The 22,819-nt window shown below is 47.5% G+C and overlaps 1 protein-coding gene across 2 annotated transcripts in view; it reads left to right on the forward strand.

Annotated features, from left to right (window-relative positions):
* The first annotated feature begins 8,353 nt into the window (after positions 1-8,353).
* Positions 8,354-22,819, forward strand: part of SYBU (syntabulin) — a 62,164-nt gene continuing 47,698 nt past the window's right edge. The window contains exons 1-2 of one of the 2 annotated variants that reach the window (XM_075920208.2): positions 8,354-8,957; positions 13,816-14,023. In XM_075920208.2, the coding sequence (XP_075776323.2) occupies positions 8,844-8,957; positions 13,816-14,023 (322 nt within the window). In that variant the 5' untranslated portion in view covers positions 8,354-8,843. The remainder of the gene's footprint in view (positions 8,958-13,815; positions 14,024-22,819) is intronic. The other variant, XM_075920209.2, reaches the window with a different exon arrangement.

Consider the following 22,819-nt stretch of genomic DNA (forward strand, 5'->3'; position numbering starts at 1 on the left):
TGCTGGCTTGGCATGGAAAGGTATCCTACTGTGGACAGAATAAGGGAGGCCTCCCCAGAAACCTTGTGAGAAGGCTTAAAGAGTTCCTCTATGAAAGTTTTATGGAGACGTGCAATGAGGATTCCTGCTCCATCTCCAGACACCTTAGCAAGCTATTTTGGGGATCCTCCTCCCCAACTATGTAGGCACAGTGCCTACCACAGGTCACACCTGTTTTCCTTAACCCACAGTTGGCAAAATAAAAAAATGTAAATTCGCCATAAGTGCCCTCCCCAGAATCAGGATCTGACTGAGATGTCCTTGGAAGAGGGGATTGTCTCCAAAGTTATGAAAAGTTCTTGGCTCTTGGTGACCTCAGTCGGTGACCTGCTTGCCTGTTGACCATTCTCCTCCATCACCACCACCATGCTGTCCTCCGCACTGTTGCCCAAGGCTGCCTGTGTGTCTTGGGAGAAATCCATGGACTGGCCAGAGAAGCTGGTAGGGTCTCCCCCCAAAGAACACATGCAACTGCTTGTAGAAGCAGCATGTTTGCAGTGATGCTCCAGACCATCAATTTGCCTTCTTTGTCTTTTGATATGACTCACTCAGCTTCTTTATTTGCACACAGCACTGTGGGGTGTCCCTTGGAATATCATTTCCCCTCCATGCCCCTGGAGATCTTGATATAGATACATGCATTCCTTTTGCTGGCTCGTAATTCTGCGAGAACAGATTCCTCTCCCCACCCAGCAATGAGATCCAGGATCTCCTGCATGCTCCATGCTGATGCTTGTCTGCGAACCTGGGAACTCATGGAACTCATGGAACTTAGGGTCAGTTGTGCTGCTGAGGTGTGCTGCCAGCTCTGAGGTCTGCTCGTAATGCTGGCCACACAGGAAATGAAATTCCAATTTTCATGGGGCTACAGCAAAGCCCACCTTGGCTTCTGTGGGGAACTGCATTTAAATACATTTAGAACAGAAACAGGTCTATTGATTATTGTGGAAGTTTATTGTTGGAGTTATGCACTGGTATGGAATGCAGGACCAAGTTTTGTTATAAACCCGTAACAAAGTGGAGATCTAATCCTCTAATTCTTAGGCCAGGTCTACGCTACACGAAAAAGTCGACCTAAGATATGCAACTCCAGCTACGAGAATAGAGTAGCTGGAGTTGACATACGTTAAATCAAATTTCTGGGGCATCCCCATTGTGGAAGGTCAGCGGGAGAAACTCTCCTGTCGACTTCCCTTTCTCCTCACAACCCCATGGAATACTAGGGTCAACAGGGGCACCATCAGCAGTCAATTTAGTGCAAGAGAGGGGAACCTAAAGCCCGGGGTCTGGATTGGCCCCTGGGTTGCATGGATCTGGCCCCCAAGGCATAGGGCCTCCCACAGAATTGGGAAACTTGTGCTGGCACTCCAGCCCCTCCATCACCGCCCCCATAGCTCCTGTCCCCTAACTGATTTTTCTGTGGGTCAGCCGTTCCCAAGCTAAAAAAGGTTCCCCCTCCCCCGATTTAGTGGGTCCTTACTATACCCAGTAAATTAAACCCTGGAATATCGATCTCTGGAGCGTTGATCTAGGGGTAAATGTAGACCTGGCCTTACTCAGGTAAAACTCCCAATTAAGCCAGTAAACCCACTTAATACTGCAGTAAGAGATACACATGTTCTAATCTACACAACAGCCTAAAGCTAGCTGCACCAGTACACATGATGCTCAAAGGAGAGAGCAGAGGTCCTGTGTCCAGTCCCTGATCCTGTGGGTATGCAGCCCTGGTGGAGGAAAGGAACACAGAACTTGTTTAAATGAGCTTCCTCACTTCTCTGATGTGGAGCCCTAAAAATGTCCAGGCCTTTTTTTCCTGATGCTTTATTCTGCTCTAAAACAATAGCTATTCCTTAGGTAGAGAAGCAAGATGAAGAACCAGGACTGGGTCCATATAAATTTTTTTTAATACGCAATGTGCATGTGAAAATTGCAAGGGGATTGTGTCCTCTATAATCCCCATCTCCTCTCCCTTTCTCAAACTCAAGTCTCACAAGCACTTGGTCTGATTATGCATGTGTACTGAGCAAAGGAATTAGGTGCAAGCATGTGCAATTATAGAGTCAAGGCAATTTCTATGGGCTACAAACCACAGATGCTGCTGGAACTAGGATTTGAGCTGCTGCCAGTAGGCATTTTGCCTTAGTACATATCTACAGGACCAATATCTTGTTCTGGGAGTTTCTAAATTCACTGAAACATAATTCAGCATTAACTGTAACTTAAGTGAAGCTGATATATTTCTTCTTTGGTACATAGAAAATAAGTTTAAGACTCATATTGGATCTGTCTCTTTTAGAATATAAATCAATAATTTTACCAACAGAAAAGCTGGTGATTCTCTCTGGGTGGTGGGGGGGTCAAAGACTTCATGTAGTCTCCCTGGCCCCAGGCCAATCAGGATCTATTGGCAGGGAGCACAGAAGTATCCTGGCCCTGCCCCTTCCTCCCAGGGCCCTGCCCCTTCCGGGGCAGCTCAGAGCCACTTCAAAAATTTATGAAGTGGGCCCTCCCCTCCCGGGTTAGTAAAATTATTGCCCACCCTTGAGTTAGTAACAGAGGGTATGTCTACACTACCCCGCTAGTTCGAACTAGCGGGGTAATGTATGCATACCGCACTTGCTAATGAAGCCCGGGATTTGAATTTCCCGGGCTTCATTAGCATAAGCGGGGAGCCGCCATTTTTAAATCCCCGCTGCTTCGAACCCCGTGCAGCACGGCTACACGGGGCTCGAACTAGGTAGTTCGGACTAGGTGCCTATTCCGAACTACCGTTACTCCTCGTGAAACGAGGTGTACCGGTAGTTCGGAATAGGCACCCTAGTCCGAACTACCTAGTTCGAGCCCCGTGTACCCGCGCTGCACGGGGTTCGAAGCAGCGGGGATTTAAAAATGGCGGCTCCCCGCTTATGCTAATGAAGCCCGGGAAATTCAAATCCCGGGCTTCATTAGCAAGTGCGGTATGCATACATTACCCTCCTAGTTCGAACTAGGAGGGTAGTGTAGACATACCCAGAGTTACATCATTCTTACTATATACTTATTGGGCTCGTCTACACTGGCCCCTTTTCTGGAAGGGGCATGGTAATTTTTGAGATCGTAATAGGGAAATCCGCGGGGGATTTAAATATCCCCCGCGGCATTTAAATAAAAATGTCCGCCGCTTTTTTCCGGCTTTTAGAAAAGAGCGTCTACACTGGCCCCGATCCTCCGGAAAAAGCGCCCTTTTCCGGAGGATCTTATTCCTACTTCAAAGTAGGAATAAGATCCTCCGGAAAAGGGCGCTTTTTCCGGAGGATCGGGGCCAGTGTAGACGCTCTTTTCCGGCTTTTCTAAAAGCCAGAAAAAAGCGGCGGACATTTTTATTTAAATGCCGCGGGGGATATTTATATCCCCCGCGGATTTCCCTATTACAATCTCAAAAATTACCATGCCCTTCCGGAAAAGGGGCCAGTGTAGACGTAGCCATTGTGAATGAGGGTCATTCAAATTTTGCAGTGCGATGGCCATTAAATGAGACCAAGGATGGAAAAAGCACGGTGACGATATTATTCTTTCTCCTCTAGAAATTTGTCCCTCTGGACACATAGGGTACGTCTACACTTGCTCCCTAGTTTGAACTAGGGATGCAAATGTAGGTGACCGAAATTGCTAATGAAGCAGGGATTTAAATATCCCACACTTCATTATCATGATCTCGCCGGCGTGTTACTCTGCTCAACAGGTGTTTCGAAAGTGAAAGTGTGTGCCGGAATGCGTTAGTTCGAACCAAACCCGCGTTAGTTCGAACAAGCTCCTGCTAATACATCCCAGAGTTCTGATTGCTTTTTTCCACAAGTGTTGCACTGTTGACTCATATTTAGCTTGTGTTGCACTATAATACCCCCCTCCCCCCCGATCCTTTTCCGCAGTTCTCCTTTCTAGACAGTCAGGGTATGTCTACACTACAACGTTAATTCGAACTAACTTAGTTCGAATTAGTTAATTCGAACTAAGCTAATTCGAACTAACAGATCCAGACTAAAAAACTAGTTTGAATTAGCATTTTGCGCGTACCCCATTCCTCCCTCACCTTCTTCCACTTACCCTTCCCTAGCCCCTCTTCTTGATGTACAAAATAAAGGACAATTGTTTTCAAAAATGGAATCTGTCTTTATTGAACAAAACTGGGGGAGTCTGGGAAAAGGAGGTGGGAGAGGGGAAGAGAGAGGCTGGGAGAGGGGAGGGCAACTAAAATGATCAGGGGTTGGGAACAGGTCCCATATGAAGAGAGGCTAAAGAGACTGGGACTTTTCAGCTTAGAAAAGAGGAGACGGAGGAGGGACAAGATAGAGGTCTCTAAAAGCAGGAGTTGGGTGGAGAGGGTGCATACAGAAAAGTTCTTCATTAGTTCCCATAAAGAAGGACTAGAGGACACCAAAGGAAAGGAATGGGTAGCAGGCTTCAAACTAGTAACAGAAAGTTCTTCTTCACAAAGCAAAGAGTCAACCTGTGGAACTCCTTGTTGCAGGAGGCTGTGAAGGCTAGAACTAGAACAGAGTTTAAAGGGAAGTGAGATCAAGTCATGGAGGTTGGGTCCATGGAGTGCTATTAGCCAGGGGGTAGGAGTGGTGTCCCTGCCCAAGGTTTGTGGAAGGTTAGAGAGGGATGGCATGAGACAAATGGCTTGGTCACTGTTTTCGGTCCATCCACTCCAGAGTTCCTAGGGTTGGCCGCTGTCGGCAGACAGGCTACTGGGCTAGATGGACCTTTGGTCTGACCCAATACGGCCATTGTAAGCTCAGGGCTCAGGGTTGGGGGTCTCAGTGGACCACCTTGATTTTCATACACACCTGCTCCTGGGTGGCCAGGCTGGCAGCTCTCCTGCCCTAGACGGCCACTTTCCTGTGCCTAGTGCGGAGTTCGTGGACGAGGTCCACGATGTCCGCACTAGCCCAGGCGGGTGCCCACCTCTTGCGGTCCCGGGCAAGCTCCCGGGAGCCGCCAGCCTTGTCCCGGGAAGAGGGAGAGGCCTGGGGGGCATCGGGTGGGTGGCTCGAGCCGTGCCAGGTGCAGGGTCTGCTAGCTGGGTGCTAGCAGGCACCGTAGCCAGCCTGTGCCCCTTTAAGGGGTCCGGGGCCGGGAGGGCGGCAGACGAGTTTCCCTGGTGTTGGCCAGAGTGGCCACCAGGGAAACCTGGGGAGGGCTAGCCTCCCACTAGTTTGAATTAAGGGGATACACACCCCTTAATTCGAACTAGCTAGTTCGAACTAGGCTTAATCCTCGTAAAATGATTTTTTCCTAGTTCGAACTAAGCGCTCCGTTAGTTCGAATTAAATTCGTACTAGCGGAGCGCTAGTGTAGCGCCTATGAAAGTTAGTTCGAACTAACATCCGTTAGTTCGAACTAACTTTGTAGTGTAGACATACCCTCATTTCCCATTTTGTATGTCTGCAATTTATTATTTCTTTCTGAGTGATGTACTTTGCATTTGTCCTTATTTAATTTCATCCTACTTATTTCAGACCATTCTCATTTGTCCAGATCATTTTGAATTTTAATTCTAACCTACAAAGCACTTACAAGCCCTTCCAATTTGATACTGTCTGCAAACTTTATGAGTTGCTCTATGCCTTGTGCTTTTCAACCAGGGGAATATGTACCCCAGAGGGTATGCAGAAGTCTTCCGTTTATCTAGATGCTTGCCTAGTTTTACAAAAGGCTACATAAAATGCATTATTAGCAAAGTCAGTGCAACTAAAATGTAATATAGACAAAATGAGAAAGGAAGCAAATTTCTGTGTTAGTGCACAGTAATGCTTTTGTATTTTTATGTCTGATTTTGTAAGCAAGCAGATGACACTTAGAGGTGTGCAAGACAAATCAGACTATTGAAAGGGGTACAGTAACCTGTAATGGTTGAGAACCACTGCTTTATGCAATTATGTAAATCATCGATGAAGATATTGAACAGAACAGGATCCAAAAATGACTCCTGTAGGATTACTCTCTGGGAACAGTTTTCCAGCTATTTATGTACCTTCCTTATGGTAGCTCCATCTAGGCTGTATTTCCCTTAACATTTTCATGAGGTCATCCAAGTCAGAGTCAAAAGCCTTACTATAGTCAAGTTACCCTGTCAAAGAAACCTAATAGGTTGCTTTGACTCTGGGCAAATCCATGCCTACAGTAACTTACCAGCTTATTATTTTCTATGGCTTCTGGCATGATTTTCCGCAAATGCTTTTAACGGAAAAGTTTTCTGTTAAAAGCATTTGCGGAAAAGAGCATCTAGATTGGCACAGATGCTTTTCCGCAAAAGCACTTTTTGTGGAAAAGCATCCGTGCCAATCTAGATGCGCTTTTGCGCAAAAAAGCCCCGATCGCCATTTTCGCGATCGGGGATTTTTTGCACAAAACAAATGTGAGCTGTCTACACTGGCCCTTTTGCGCAAAAGCTTTTGCGCAAAAGGACTTTTGCCCGAATGGGAGCAGCATAGTATTTCCGCAAGAAGCACTGATTTCTTACATGAGATCGTCAGTGTTCTTGTGGAAATTCAAGTGGCCAATGTAGACAGCTGCCAGTCTAGACACAGCAGCCAGTCTAGACACAGCAGCCAGTCTAGACACAGCCTATGGGTATGTCTACACTACCCCCCCAGTTCGAACTAGGGGGGTAATGTATGCATACCGAACTTGCTAATGAAGCCCGGGATTTGAATTTCCCGGGCTTCATTAGCATAAAGCCGGCTCCGCCATTTTTAAAAGCCGGCTTGTTCGAACCCCGTGCCGCGTGGCTACACGCGGCACGGGCTAGATAGTTCGAACTATGTAGCCATTCCAATCTATCTGTACACCTCATTCCACGAGGCGTACAGATAGTTCGGAATAACTACATAGTTCGAACTATCTAGCCTGTGCCGCGGCACGGGGTTCGAACAAGCCGGCTTTTAAAAATGGCGGAGCAAGCTTTATGCTAATGAAGCCCGGGAAATTCAAATCCCGGGCTTCATTAGCAAGTTCAGTATGCATACATTACCCCCCTAGTTCGAACTAGGGGGGTAGTGTAGGCATACCCTATGTGTTTTTAAACTGATGGCTTAGTTATTTGCTCCATTATCTTTCTGGGTACTGAAGTTAAACTGACTTGTCTGTAATTCCCCAAGTTGTCCTTATTTCCCTTTTTTATAGATTGGCACTATATTTGCCATTTTCCAGTCCTTCGGAATCTCTTCTGTTTTCCATTCCAATTATTATCTATTATATTAATTGAAATGTTACCCTGGACATTTTTATGCAAAAATATCCCTGGAAGAGATAAAAAGGGATATACACTTAGGAATCTTAAGGCAGCACAAAGACTTCATTTTGTACATAACTTGTTTATGTAGAATGTCAGGCAGGTAACTGATTCAAACTCCAAATGGAAAGCTATGCAGAGGGCTGTGACTGGATATTAAATATAGTCTTTAGCTCAGTTGCTATGGTGATGGCAATGCTGCACAGCTTCTTCCGCTCTTTCTGCTGCTGCAACAGCTTTGCTGGCGCATATGGGAGATCTCATGCCATGTCATGTACAGCTCACTAGAGAAACACACAAGAGGAGCTCCCATTTTAAGGGAATGGAGGACTAAATTTCTATTTCTGTGGTTTAGGTGTAAGGTTGCAGTCTTGCATTTTCAATGGGGACACTGCTGTCACTGCAGGAGGTGAATTTCTGGGAAATACTGATATGTTTCTGCCCAGCTGTCTATGAATGAATATTTGAATATACATCCAAGGATTTCAAAGTACAGTACTTTATAAATATGACCCTCTTACAGAGCTGAGCTGAAAGAGTGTATTGGCATCGTCAGGCAAGAGCTAGTTTGATTTTATTTGGCAAAGCATGGCCTGCAGCAATGGAGAAGATGTAGAGCTAATCCCAGCATTAGGTTAATATATTCTTAATCTAATTGTTCGACTATTTAACAACTTGTCTGACAACGTCTATTGGTGCAAAGTAGAAGGTCCAACGATTACTCCTGCAGGTTTTAAGAAGCACATCACCTTTCATTCTGATGCCAGGCGATTCCCCAGCTCTGCATAAAGAGTGGTTTCTGAACAGCAGCTTTTAAACACTCACTGTTATTTAAAATGTATATTAGGACTCCGATACTAGAAAAACCTACCCGTTACTTAAGGGACTAGTCCCACTCAGAGGATAACAGCTGAGGCCTAGAACAACTGGCATGAAGCCTGGAGGAGAGAGAACAGAACTCTAGGTCCCTTGCAGGCTTGCAATGCGTTGCTTGAAGATGAAGTGGCAATTCCCGCGCTCGTACCTTGGCTGCCTTCCTAGCGGCAGACGAGAGGCCGAGAAACTGCAACGAGCGCCGGATACCACCGGCCCTGCCTTCCTGCAGTAAACGCCGGACAAGCGCCTGCTGCCAGCCACCCACCCACCAGAGGCTGCCGGTGTCAGCAGTGGCCTCTCCCAGCCCACGGGCCAACGTGGCCTGGCTCTGCAGGAGCAGCAGGAAGTTGCACCTGGCCAGTCCCCCCTGCCCGGGGTGTCGCTCCCTGGGCTCGGTGACACGCGAAGCCGCCGGCCGGGGCAAGCACCAAGCCCTGCCCACAGGGCAGCAGGGAGCGAGCCAGCCCGGCAGGCGGCTGCAGAGCCGGGCGGCGGCGGCACCACGTGTCAGGGCGGGGGGGCAGCGGGCTGGGCTGGGCTCTGCACCCCGGGCGGCGCGGCGCGGCGGGTCCCTGCGGCAGCCCTCGCTCAGCGCCTCTCCTGTCTGCTCTCTCCCAGCCAGGTGCCGCCGGCCGCGCCCGACTGAGGCGGGATGGGACCGCTCCGCGAGGGCGGCAAGGTGAGCAGGGCCGGCGGGGCGGCCCCGGAGCCTTTCGGCCGCAAGCGACGAGTCCCGGGAGATGGGCCGCGGGAGAGAGGAGTGCAGGTGCGGGGGAGAGCGGGGCCGGGCGGGGGGTAAGGAGGGGCGTCAGGGCGGGCACGGCGGGGGGCTCTGAGAGAGGGGGATTGAGGCTGGCACGGCTCCGAGGACGGGGGATCAGGGCGGGCAGAGCAGGGGGGCTGAGGATGGGGCTGAGGGATGGCAGTGGCGATGGGGCTGAGGGATGGCAGTGGCAGGGGGGCTGAGGATGGGGCTGAGGGATGGCAGTGGCAGGGGGGCTGAGGAGGGAGGGGCGGGGGGCTGGGGTGGCAGGGGGGCTGAGGATGGGGCTGAGGGATGGCAGTGGCAGGGGGGCTGAGGATGGGGCTGAGGGATGGCAGTGGCGATGGGGCTGAGGGATGGGGCTGAGGGATGGCAGTGGCAGGGGGGCTGAGGAGGGCAGATTGGGGTCTTTGGAGGGGCTGGGCTCTGAGGCGGGGGATCAGGGCTGCTGAAGGGGGAATAAGGCGGCTCAGGGATTGCAAGAACGGGGAGGGTTTGAGGGGGATGATGGGCATTGGCAGGGGTGGGGATCTGTGGCGGCATTGGGGTTCGGGGTGGGTCTGAGAAGAGGGTATCAGTAGGGTTGCCAACTTCCTAAAAACACAAAACCAAACACCCTGGCTCTTCCCTGAGGCCGTGCCCCCTCCCCTGAGGCCTCACCCTTGCACACTACATTCCTCTCCTTTGGTACCTCACTCTCACTGGCTTGGGGCAAAGGGTTGGGGGAGAGGGTGAAGGCTCTGTAGTGGGGATGAGGGGTTCAGAGTGTAGGAGGAGGTCCGAGCTGGGGCAGGAAGCAGCCAGTCTTCCCGCTCATTTTTATGTCCATGTGCAGAATGAATTTTGTTATGCTCACAATATGGAGATGATGTGTGAGACATAACACGTTTGATATTGGTGCAAATAACAAAATTCATTCTGTACACATGGACAATCTGTGGTGGGGGAGAGGGATCAGAGTGTAGGAGAAGGATGGGGGGAAGGAGGCCTCTGGCTGGGGGTGCACGCTCTGGGATGGGGCTGGGAATAAGGTGTTTGTGGTACGGGAGAGGCAGAGCACTTGGGCAGAGGCTTGGGGTGAGGGCTGGAAGTGTGGGGTATGGAATGGGGCTGGAGATGTGGGGTTTTGGGTATAGGCTACACTAGGAGAGAGGGCTTCCCCAGTCCTCTCTCACTACAGGAGCTCCAGGTCAGGTGAGACGTGTGCTTCTGCCAGGCGCAGCAGCTCTGGTGAGACTGGGTGGGGCTGGAAGAGGTGTGTGTCTCTGCCAGCTATGGCAGATCCATGATGCTGGGGATGGTGTGCATGTGAAGGGGAACTTTGAGAAGGTGCTTCTTCCTTGGCCATGGCAGCTCCCTAATGGGGCTGAAGGAGTGCACCTCTCCTCTGGCCCCAGCAGGGAGCCTCCACAGCCAGCAAAAAGGTGCACTTCTCCGGCCCCAGCAGAGAGCTGCTGCAGTTGGGGTAGAGGCATACACCTCTAACCCCAACTGAGAGTTGCCGTGGCCGGGGAGAAGGGTTGAAACAAGGGGATGGCATGAGGGTAGGATGGGTTGGAGGAAGAGTGAGGTGGGACTTGAAGTGGAGGTTTTGCTCTGGGCCCCGCACTCTCTTAGCAAAGGCCTTGTTGACTGTGCGTTCTAGTAAAAAAACTAGACACCTAATCATCCTAGGTATCCCGCATGCGGGTGGATCTGAGGAAGGGAATTGGAAAGTGTGAGGAGGAGGGATATGGGCTGGTAGTGGGACAGGGCTGGCAGGAGAGGGATTGGGGTTGACAGGGAGCTAGTGGGGTGCAGGACCTCTGTGGTCAAGGTTGGTGGGGGGCTCTGAGGAGGGGAGGTCAGAGTTTCCAGGGGTTGTCAGGGCTCTCAGAGGTTCTGAGGAGAGGGGACTGGCATGGGGATTGGGACTGGTAGAAGTGTAATGGGGATGAAGAGAGGAATCGGGGTTAGCACGGGATTGGGATTGATAGGGGGATATGAGGCAAGAGGTTTGAGTTAGCGGGGGTGCTCAGACAAGGAGGGATTGGGGCATGTAGTGGGATGAGGCTGGAAGTGGCCTTGAGGAGGGAGGATCAGGGCTGGCAGATGTGTTGGGACTCTGAGGAGGAGGGATCTAGGCTGCTGGAGGTGTCGGCTGGCTGGGGCTGTAAGGAGGGGTAGACCAGGCTGGCAGGAGGTCCTGAAGAAGGAGGATTGAGACTGGTGAGGGGTCAGAAAAGAACTGGCAGGAAGCTTTGAGGAGAGGGATGGGGTTTGCAGGGGTGGGAAGTGGAGCCGTTAGCTCCTGCTGGCCTGGGTTCCAGGGAGGCGGCTTCTCTGCTGGAGGGAATCCTTGTTCTTGGGAGCTATTAGCCCCTGCTGGTCTCACTCCTGGGGTGGCGGCTTTCCGGCTGCTTCTCTTGACAGCTCCACTCCGGGGGAGGCTTTGCTGCGAGCTCTGCAGTATAAAGTTTATTTAAGCTTTATACCACAGAGCCTGCAGCATGTGTAATGGCTAAGATTTTCAGCAGCTACAGGGTTACCTTTTGAACTGACTTTTTACATCCCTACTTTCCACAAGACCTTCCACGCAGGGAGCAGCAGTAGCAGGAGGAGAAATTAGTGCCACTGTGGGTGAAAGGTACTGAATCGTATAATCATAGAAGTGTTAACATTGGAAGGGATCTCAATGGGTCATCTAGTCTAGTCCTTTGCACTCAAGGCAGGACTAAGTAATAAGTAGATCATTCTTGACAAGTGCTTGTCTAACCCTGTTCTTAAAAACCTCTAAAGTTCCACAACCTGCATTTGTTCCAGTGCTAAAACACCATGACAGGAAGTTTTTCCTAATGTCCAACTAGCCTTCCTTGCTACAATTTAAGGCCGTTGCTTCTTGTCCTATCCTCAGATGTTAAGGAGAATATTTTTTATCATCCTCCTTGTAACAACCTTTTATGTGCTTGAAAGCTGTTATCGTGTCCCCCAATGGTGTGTCTGAAGAGACAGATGCATCTGTCATCGCCCTCTGAGTTTTCCTCATGCAGGAGCTTTCATCAGTGTATACATAAGGAGAGGAACTCAAATATGAGTTGGGATGGATTATTCCTAGGATACTTGGGAGGATGAGTGCTTATGTGAGGGAGGTTACAATGGGAGATTTCTAGGGCAGCTGTTTGGAAAAGAGTAGTCCTGGTGCATGTTGTGGGGAGGTTGTGAGTGGTGTTACCAAATTTGCCCAATACTCTGGGGTATGCTCATTTATCAGGGTTACCCTTATGGGACTGGGGGAAGGTTAACAGTTCTATCAGTGTGCTGTTGGTGCTTACTTGGGCTCTCATATGGAGCTGAATTCTCCCTGCTGCCAATTCTCCCTCCCACTGGAGCTCTCCTGCAGGAACTAGGTTCCTCAGGATGGGGTTCTTACCACCTTGGCAACACATACAGACACTCACACCCACTAACAGAGCACGTCTGAGAGGACTGGGTACTCAGCACTCACAAGCTGACCCCCTCATATGTCCCTGGACTCAGCTGGCTGGGTTTCACAGCAATGCCACACTGCACCCTCATGTGCCTTTGGACTCCGTGGGCTGGATTAAACAGCACTTTAAGCTGCCATCCTCATAAGCCCCCAGGTTCAGCACCCCCTATCCCCACTTTCACACCACAGTCATTCACTGGTAAACCACACGATGAGCAAACCCCACAGGATTTTAGGCACTACAGGGATCTTTTGCTTGGGTACAAGAAGCGTTGTTGCAGAGCGAATGGGGAAGCCAAAACAACACCCCTTAAGAAAGAGTGAGCAAAAGAGAAAGAAAGAGAGAGAAGCAACCAGTTTAGCAATGAAAGTGATTTATTTCTGAGTAGTGAATAGATATCAAACAGTTACAATATTAAATCTAACAATTACAATATTAAATCTAAATTGATACTGATTACAAACGTTAGGTAACCATATAACAGTTACACAGGGCAGGGTCAGGAGGCTATGCTTAGAGAGATAGTTGAGAGAGAGAAAGAGAGAGAGAGACCTCACCACTCCACGGAGCTTGCACTGATCGGGGTTCCCAGATGATGATGGTAGCCGGGGGTCCAGAGGGCAGGAGAAAAGCAGGACAGACTCCCCAGCACGATCAGACAGGAGATGAAGAAGTCTCAATGGAACTGATGCAGTTTAAGTCCAGGTATCAGAACAGTTTTCTTGGGGCAAGGATAGGAGTTTTTATAGGGATAGTTCAAAGAGAAAGAGGAGAGACAATAGAGACTGATCACCCCTGGTTCTGGAGGATGTTCCTTGAACGAGCTCACAATGCAACTAGGCAGTTTCAGTATTTTAGATGTCAATAGGATCGTTACTAGAATTGGTCTGATAATGACTAATTTGGGTGTGAGCAGGCCTAGGTTCATTAGCATCTGGAGCAGGGATTTCCCATCAGGCAGTGCATCTCTGCTTTCGGTGTCCCATAGTTCAGTGCAGTTCCTGCCTTGGAAGAGCTGCTCTCCATTCTGTATGCTAATGAGATGTCCCTCTGTTCCATCTTTAATGCAAATGAGGCTTGGGTGTTTCCTTAATTATATCACCCTTGTCTGAAGCAGTTTAGGTGTGTCTTCCCCGGCCTTTTCATTGCTTTGTCTTTGATTCTAGAAGAGGCCTGAGGGAGGGGAATGGTTTCCATGAATGTCACTCCCTGACTCCCCAAGAGCACAAGGCTGACAGGTGACCATGTTCTGGTTCCCCAAGAATCACAGAGCTGGTGGGTAACAGTGGAGTTTATTCCTGGAGTATTTGGGAAGGTGTTTATGATTGAGGGTTACTCAACAGGGTATGATACATAGATTGTATCTTGCATCCACCTTGTTTGTTTTTGACTAGGAGCAGAAACTGCAGCAGGAGAAGGAGATATCCCGCAGCCGCATCCCCCGTCTGCTCCTTCGGCCTTATGTATCCCAGCAGCAGCAGAAACAGAAAGTGTCCCCAGCCTCTGAATCGCCCTTCTCAGAGGAGGAGAGTAGGGAGTTCAACCCCCATAGCTCTTCTGGAGGCTCAGCAAGGACCATCAGCAGCAACAGCTTCTGTTCAGGTACCAGCATGGCTGTGCAAAAACAGAGATGCCTGGCCTAATTTTCCTCTTAGGATAAATGAGGAGTAACTTCACTGTTTTAGGGGATTTGTGTGTATGATTGGAGAATCGGGTCCTGTGTATATGACGTGTTTGGAGAGTGATAATACGTTGACATACGATTCCCTTTCTTTATATTCTTAGTATAATCACTGGTGGGGATAGTGAACACACTTAATGCCCCATTTGTTTATTATTATTATTTTATTCACATCATGCCTTAGGCTTGCATAGTGCTTTGCAGATAAAAATAAAAATTGATTTAACTGAAACCCAGTATCTGTTTTTTTAATAAATGTCTGTGATACCAGATGTTTCCATTTCAGATTCTAAAGGCTTTTCTTTCCTATCCCTTGCTAAAAAGTTGGCATCTTTATTGCAACAGAACATTTTATTGGAGATCTATTTAGATGAAAAGTCTTTAAAAACTGTGTTCCTAGTCTAGAGAATGTGGACAAACCAGAAGCTGAAGGAGCTAGATATGTAAAACAGGAGGGACAATTGCCAAAGGGGATTACAGGCCTGGGTCATGAACTGTGATTGATTTTTTTTAATACAGAACTCCACACTGATTACATGCAATGTTTTATGTATGGACCAGAAGCAAAATATAAACCAGTGTGTTTGGGTAGAAAAAGGGTGGCTGCTATTGACAGTGTTAAAATGAAATCAACATTGTTTGAAAGTTCAACCTTCTTCAAAAGAAATGTAAAAATGCTGCACTGGGAAATTACTGGGAAATATTTAGTTAACACTACAGTATACGGGACAGTGGTCCTATAGAAAGTGCAATGATTCAGTGATGTATCAGAGTGCAAAAATAAATCATAATTCTTGATTTACATACATAGTAGGTCTTTTGCCAAGGACATATATGAGACTGTTTAAAATACATAACTGATTACCCTTTATGACATGGAAAATTTTAAACCAAATATCTAATATTATGCTATTGCTTCTATGGAATCTAGCCTGCACTCAGATCATATCCTTCATATCCTATGTACATGCTCAACTTTATGCATTGTGAACAGTCCTATCTATTTTTGTGGGAGTACACACAATGTGTAAAGTTATGCATGTGCAAATATTTTTGAAGAACAGGGACTATTTCTTTTAACTCCTTGGTACACAATATGTAGATACTCATTTTGGAGACTTCTTTTGCATTAAGTTAAAGTTATTTTAGTGCTTAATCTTTCATATAGAATTTGTCCTTAATATTTCCAGTTAATCACAACATCTTAGTTATAACAGATATTTTATGAGTCTTTAATGACAGAGTAAGTTCCTGAATTTACTTTTTTTCCTGTTCACAAAATTACCAATCCACAAGATGCAATTATTTTTCCAAGTGAAACCAGAATAGAATAGTTTCTAAAGGGCATTCTGATTTTTCCCTCGAAAATGGGATTAAATTATTTTGTATTTTTTTCTTAAACAGTAATAGAATACTTAAAATACATTCAAGAATAGTAATCTTTCTTAGAAAAGAAATAGCACTTGCAATATTCATCTATGGTTATAGTACTGCATCCTTATTGCTGATATATTTCAGAGCTCAGTGCAGTGATCTGTTAGATTATCATTTAATGAATTAAAGGCATTATTTTAAAAACAGTGAGGGTGGAAAATAGGCTTCCTCTATATCCTTCCATGAAATCGGATGTGGTATAATAAAGACAAATGCTGAATACTTAGGATGGAAGAATCCAATGCACGGTTCCGGGCTGGGGACTGACTGGCAAAGCAGCAGTTCAGAAAAGGGCCTGGGGATTACAGTGCATGAGAAGCTGGATATGAATCAACACTGTGCCCTTGTTGCCAAGAAGGATAATTGCATATTCTGTTGCATTAGTAGGAACATTGCCAGCAGATTGAGGGAAGGGAATAATTTCCCTCTATTCTGTACTGGTGAGGCTACATCTGGAGTACTATGTCTAATTTTGGGCCTCCTACTACAGAAAGGATGTGGACAAATTGGAGAGAGTCCAATGGGAGCAACAAAAATGATTAGGGGGATAGTGCACATAACTTCTCAGGAGAGGCTGAGGCAGCTGGGCTCATTTTGTCTGCAGAAGAAAAGAATGTGGGGGCTTTGATAGCAGACTTCATAGAATCATAGAGCTGGAAGAGACCTCAGGAGGTCATCAAGTCCAGCCCCCTGCCCAAGGCAGGACCAACCCCAACTAAATCAACCCAGCCAGGGCTTTGTCAAGCCGACACTTAAAAGCCTCTAGGGATGGAGATTCCATCACCTCCCTAGATAACCCATTCCAGTGCTTCACCACCCTCCTAGTGAAATAGTTTTTTCTAATATCCAACCTAGACCTCCCCAACTGTAACTTGAGACCATTGCTCCTTGCTCTGCCATCCGTCACTACTGAGAACAGCCTTTCTCCATCCTTTTTGGAACCTCCCTTCAGGTCCCTGGGGGAAGGGAGGGGTTCCAAAGAGAATGGAGAGAGGCTGTTTTCAGTGGTGACAGATGGCTGAACAAGGAGCAGTGGTCCCAGGTTGCAGTAAGGGAGTTCTAGGCTGGATTTTAGGAAAAAGCTGTTTCACCGGGAGAGTAGTGAAGCACTAGAATGGGTTGCCTAGAGAGTAGATGAAATCTCCACCCTTAGAGGTTTTCAAGGACAAGCTTGACAAAGCCCTGTCTGCCATGATTTAGTTGGGGTTCGTCCTGATTTGAACAGGAGGTTGGAATGGACAACCTCTTGAGGTCTTTCCCAACCCCTAGTCTTTTATGATTCTATGATTTTTTGAACAGTTCCGTCTTATGTTTTTTTAATTTATGAGTTTGTTTAGTCACAAATTAATGACAGAATATGGGTGTTGCATAAAGCAATGGTGCGCAACCGTTTTTCAACCATGACCCCCATATACTCATGTCGCGACCCCCAAGATAATTTGAGTGGCGCAGCGATTAGATCTGGGCAGCTGGGTCCAGCCATTGGCAGCCCCGCAGCACGCCACTTAGATCCGGGCGGCTGGAGGCTGGGCTTGGCCTTTGGGGGTCCTCAGGAAGACATCTGTGACCCCCTTGGGCATCGCGACCCACAGATTGCACACGACTTGCATAAAGGAATCTGCCACTAAAATTGTTTTTTAAAATGGTGCCTTTCAGAATCACCTTTTTATAATAGCTCCAAAGTTTATTTCTTCTTCACTAGTGCTGAAACTTTTGTCTGTGCCCCAACAGTCTTTCATTGTGAGTATTGCAATGTTTTCCTTCTGGTCTTCCTTATTTTCATATCTGATTCTTGAAGTCTCCAGCATCCTACAACCAAAATTATTTGCTGCTGCTCCAACCACATAAATTCTCTCTTTGAATCTCCATAATAGTTTCCTGCCTCCTTCAGAGTGTGTGTGTGTGTGTGTGTGTGTGTGTGTGTGTGTGTGTGTGTGTGTGTGTAAAAAATCTGTTTTGACATTTCTAAGGCGCCAATTATAGTAGCATTGAGAAGTACAATATTCAAGCTCTTTTCCTCCAAGGCCATACACTGCTTTTAATGTCTGCATCTTGTCTTTAGACCAGTCGTTTCTTATTCACTCCGTAGACCGTATGCTAGTTCATCTTGATCAGGGGTGAGCAAGAGGCAGCTAGTGGACTGGATCCAGCCCGCCAAGCCGCCAGATCCAGGCCACTGCTGCCTGGCCGGCACTCTTACTACAGGGCAGGAGCTGCCACTTTAAACAGTAGGCTGCTAATTGCTCTGCAAGGTGGATAGAGAAGGGAAAGCTTCCTGCCCTGTCCCTACCCCCTAGCAAAATCCCCCAGCTCCCATTGGCCGGTTTCACTTCCTCCCTCCCTCCCTGTGCTGGAGCAGAGCCATGTGGAGCAGCCCACAGACCGGGATTCTGCAGATTGGCTGGCTGGGAGCCACCTAGGTAAGCGCCTCCCAGCCAGAGCCTGCCTCTGGCACCCCACTCCCTTTTCCCCTCCAACTACCTGCCCAGGCCACCACCCAAGCTCTCTGTATCCCTTCTCCCCAACTCCTCCAGGTCACAATTCCCTCCTAAACTCCTCCCCTAGGCCAGAATCCTTTCCTGCACACATACACTTCCCTGACCCTGCATTCCATTCCCCTGCCCTGCCCCACATCACCACCCAAACCCTTTGCACCCCCTTTCTCCCCTTCTCCCAGGTCATAACTCCTTCCCAGATCTTGCATCCTACATTCCTCCCCCAGGTGAGAATCCTCTCCTGAGGGGAGAGGGAGAGGGAGTCTGAGAGGGAATTTTGGTGAAGGAAGGGGTTATACTCTGGAGCAGGGGCTTGGGGTGCAGGGTCCAGCAGAGGTTATGGGTATAGAATCTTCTCCTGTACCAATAACCCCTCCTGGACCCTGCACCCCATACTCTGCACCCAGAGCATTATCCCAGGCTCTCTTCTACACCCCATCCACTGTCCCAGACCCCATGCCTTCTCCACAGAAGTGGGGCTGTGGATCACTGACCAAAATCTTGTAGTGGCCCCCAATTAAAAATTATTACTCACTCCTGATCTTGATGCTTGTTATTTCCTATTTGTAGCAATGTGCCTTTTCTCATGCCATTTCTTTAGTTTGCCTGAAATATCCTCTCTAACATTGTGCGCTACACAATTGGACTTCATAGAGGCCTCCTCAGTAATTGCTGCTTTCAGTTAAAAACTTGTCTCTGATCACCAGCCTGACCTTGCCTCTTTGTCTTTCAAAGTGCATGCATAACATGACAATAAATGTACCTTGAGATTGGTCACTTCTGTCTCTTTTGGCCTCTGGTCTGTCCTTCCCAACTTTTGTTTGTGGTCATTTCTTGCCATATTGTGTCCAATTTGAATTATAAGGATCTCAGAACAGGCATCTGACATCTTTTTGGTTTAAAAGCGATAAACTCAGCTATGGAGGTTAAACTTAACAGGTAATAACTTTGGAAGAGGTGGAAAGATCATCAGGAGTTCAACATTCTGTAATAGTTGCCTGTGAGCATTAGAGTGAAAGGTCTAGAACTCTTCCTTTCCATGACCACCTAATTTTCATGCATGAAAATCCAACAGAAATGAAAATTACCTGTGAAAATAGCAACTGCAAATAAATCAACACTTGGAATACTTTCTTTCCCTTTACCTCCTCCCTTGAAAAATTATACCTACCTTTCTTCTGTTATCTTTGACATGGTGCTCTTCTACTATGGAGAGCTCTTAAAAAAAAAAAACTTAGAATCAGCTCTCTTCTCTAAGCCAGTTGAAAATGGCTCTGCTGTTTGTGTCCCTAGAGCTTCTAAGTCTGTTAATTTTCCTTGTCTGGCTGCACTGTCCCTGATGCATACCAAAAGGCTTCAAGTTCGTCTTCCTCTGTAACTGACAGGTGCAGAACCTTCTGGGGCCTGTTAATGTTGTTTCAGGGAGGCAGCAGGCAGAAACTAAAAGGGTTCAGAACCTCTGGGAACACTAGTAATGCTGCAATCTTAAAGGCAGGCAGGCAGCGGGAAAGGAAATACCACTAATCGATGCAAAAAAAGACACTTAATTTTGCTCCATGAACTCTGAATTGTGGGAGGTGTACAGTATTAATACTTGCTGATCTTAGATTTAAATTTGGAAAATGATTTCTGCCTTTCTCTTATAGAGGACTTTTTATCAGAGATCTTAATATATGTTTGTTCAACTTGTTGCATATTTAATGGTATAATGCACTCATTCACTTTGTGGTAGTAGCTCTTTCCAAACTCTCGCAGAGATGATTTATGGGTATTAACAAACCTAGTTATTAGATTTTGCAGCATAAAATTCTGCTGTCCAATGTATTTTAGACATTCTTTCTGAAAACATTTGTACAGCAGTATTTATAGTATGTAATCTTTATTAAAAAAGTACGCATTGCTTCCATAGGTGCTGCTTGTCAGCTGGCAACAAAGCACTTCTCTTCCCCTAGCCACTACCCTTCTTTGATTTGGAAGTCAGCCATAGGATTCAAATATCAAGCTGTGAAAAACATTCTCTTAGCAACATATGTTGGTTATATTGCTATGGAATATTTTCCCATGTCATGCATGTTTTCCTCATAAATTACACATTTGGTTTGACCTACTTACTAGACTAACCTTCAGTTAGGAGAAAGGTGCACACTTTAAACATCATAGATAAATAATCCAGTTTATATCCTATTTCTACAGCTGCTTCAAAGGAAAACGAGTGTCCTAAAGACTGCATTGGAAATCCTAGCTAATGAATCTACCTTCTCGGTGGTAAGACATTCAGGGTGGAGTGTTTACCCTTGATTTGCATGTACAACTCCTTTTAGATTTTAAAACCAAAAGGGACCATTATGATTAGGTTTCTACCAAATTCACATTCCATTTTGGTCAATTTCACGATCATAGGATTTAAACATCACAAATTTCATTATTTCATAGACTCATAGAGGATTACGATTGGAGAAGACCTCTGGAGGTCATCCAGTCCAACCCTCTGCTCAAAGCAGGACCAACCCCAACTACATTATTCCAACTGGGGCTTTGTCAAACTTGGCCTTCAAAACCTCTTCTAAGAATGGAGATTCCACCATTTCCTTAGGCATCCATTCCATTGTTTCACCACCCTCCTGATGAAGTAGTTTTTCTTAATATCCAATCTAGACCTCCTCCACTGCAACTTGAGACCATTGTTCCTTGTTCTGTCATCTGCCATCACTGAGAATAGCCTGGCTCCATCTTCTTTGGAACCCTTCTTCAGGTAGTTATACACGACTATCAAATCCCCCTTCATTCTTCTCTTCTGCACAGTAAATAAGCTCACTTCCCTCAGTCACTCCTCACAAGTCATGTGCGCCAGCTCCCTAATCATTTTCTTTGGCCTCTGCTGGACTCTCTCCAGTTTGCGCTCATCCTTTCTGTATTGGGGAGCCCCAAACTGGACACAATACTCCAGATATGGGTCACTTGTGCCAAATAGAGGAGAATAATCGCTTCCCTTGCTTTGCATCCTACTAATGCAGCCCAATATACCATTAGACTTCTTGGCAACAAGACCACACTGTTGAGTTATATCCAGATTCTATTTATTATAATCCCCAGATATGACATGGTGGGGATTGTGTTTGCTCTGTTTGCTTGTTATGTTGTATGTGATTCCTACTGTCCCATACTGTTCTTTTGTAACCTTGGGTGTGTGCCTAAGTCTCCCTGGGCACTGTACTGGTACCCAGCTGGGGATGGGAATGTTGAGTGTGGCTCTCATTGAGGGGGAGGCTGCTTTTGGCTGCCGCATTTTAGCACATACACAACAATAGCTCAGGCTGTCTTGTAACCTGAGCTTAAGTAGGAGATTCAATAGGTGATACCTTCTGGAGCTAGACAAAGGAGGAGACATGGCTGCCTGCAGAGTTGGGACTGGCTGCTTCGGCTGTGAGTTTCTCAGCTGAGGAGAATGCAGGAAGGTGGCCCAGGGTTCCACTCTCCCCAAGTTGGATTGTACCGACCGCTGTTGGTTCCTGTGTTAACAACAAGTCTGTGCTACGCTGTATTCCTGTCAACGAATAAACCACCTGTTCTACTTGCTGGCTAGAGTGAGAGAGACAAACTTTAACTCTGTCTTCAGTGTCATATCACGTAGAAAGCAGATTCATTTGCTGGAATTCCCAAAGACGGCTTTAGGAGAGTCTCATTTTCTGTGTCTCTCTCACTAACACAAGTTAATCTAATAAAAGATATTACCTTATCCACTGTGGCTCTCTAATATCCTTTTAGAGTGAGTTGGTTTGGGGGTGGGGAGGCATCCTTTTTCATTTTCTGAATAGCTCATCTCTTTAATAGGGATGTCATCATTTTAATAGGCATGACTACACAATTAACCAATAAGCCTAGTCTTACCAGTTAATCCTGTCAACTGCACACATTCCCCTCCCTCCTTGCTGCTTTTATATCAGAGGCAGCAGGGACGGGGATGTGGGAGCTGGTGACTGTGGGGAGCCAGGTTTTAAGCCGGCTCTCCATGAGCATCTGATTCCATGGGGCTGCCTTCCCCTCCTATCCCCTGTGTTGCTGCCTTTGATAGAGATGCACCAATGCAGAGGATGACAGGGGCAGGTGGGAGCCGATAAGTGCAGGAAACCAGCCCCATGGATCCCCTTCCCCTCGCTCGCTGCTTCCTACAGAGGCAGTGAGGGGACGGTGGGCAGGCAGGAGCTGGTGCTGGGGGAAGCCAGCTTAAAAGCCCGCTCTCCCTAGTACCAGCTCTGTGGTGCCACCTCCCCCTCTCATGCTGCTGCCTCTATCAGAAGCAGCAACACAGAGGGGGAGCAGAGAGGATGCCACAGAGCAGCCTCTGTCTACGGTGGGCCTAGGCTTGCCATGGACAGAGGCTGCTCCATGGTAGCAGCCCCTGTTCATGGGGGGGTTTCAGCACCCAGTGGACAGAGGCTGCTCCAGCATCCTACAGAGCAGTCCCTGTCTGTGGGGGGTCTGAGCCTCCCCATGGTCAGAGGCTGTTCCAGCATCGGATGGAGTAGTTCTGTCTGTAGTGAGCCTGGTCCAGCCACAGAGGCTGCTCTCTGGCAGCAGCTCCTGTCCGTGAGGGCTCTGAGCTTGGACCCCCATGGACAGGGCAGCTTTTCACCTCACAGACCAGCTCCCGCCTGCTACCCTTCGCTGCTTCCTCTGAAACCAAGGCAGTTGCATGGGATGTTGGGGTTCCCTAAGAGTGGGGTTGGAGTGCACTGGCTGCCAGCGTAACCCCCGGGACTATCAAATAGTTATGTAACTACTCACATT

Source organism: Pelodiscus sinensis, chromosome 2 (genome assembly GCF_052426305.1).
Source record: "Pelodiscus sinensis isolate ZL-2025 chromosome 2, ASM5242630v1, whole genome shotgun sequence".
Classification (NCBI taxonomy): Eukaryota; Metazoa; Chordata; order Testudines; family Trionychidae; genus Pelodiscus; species Pelodiscus sinensis.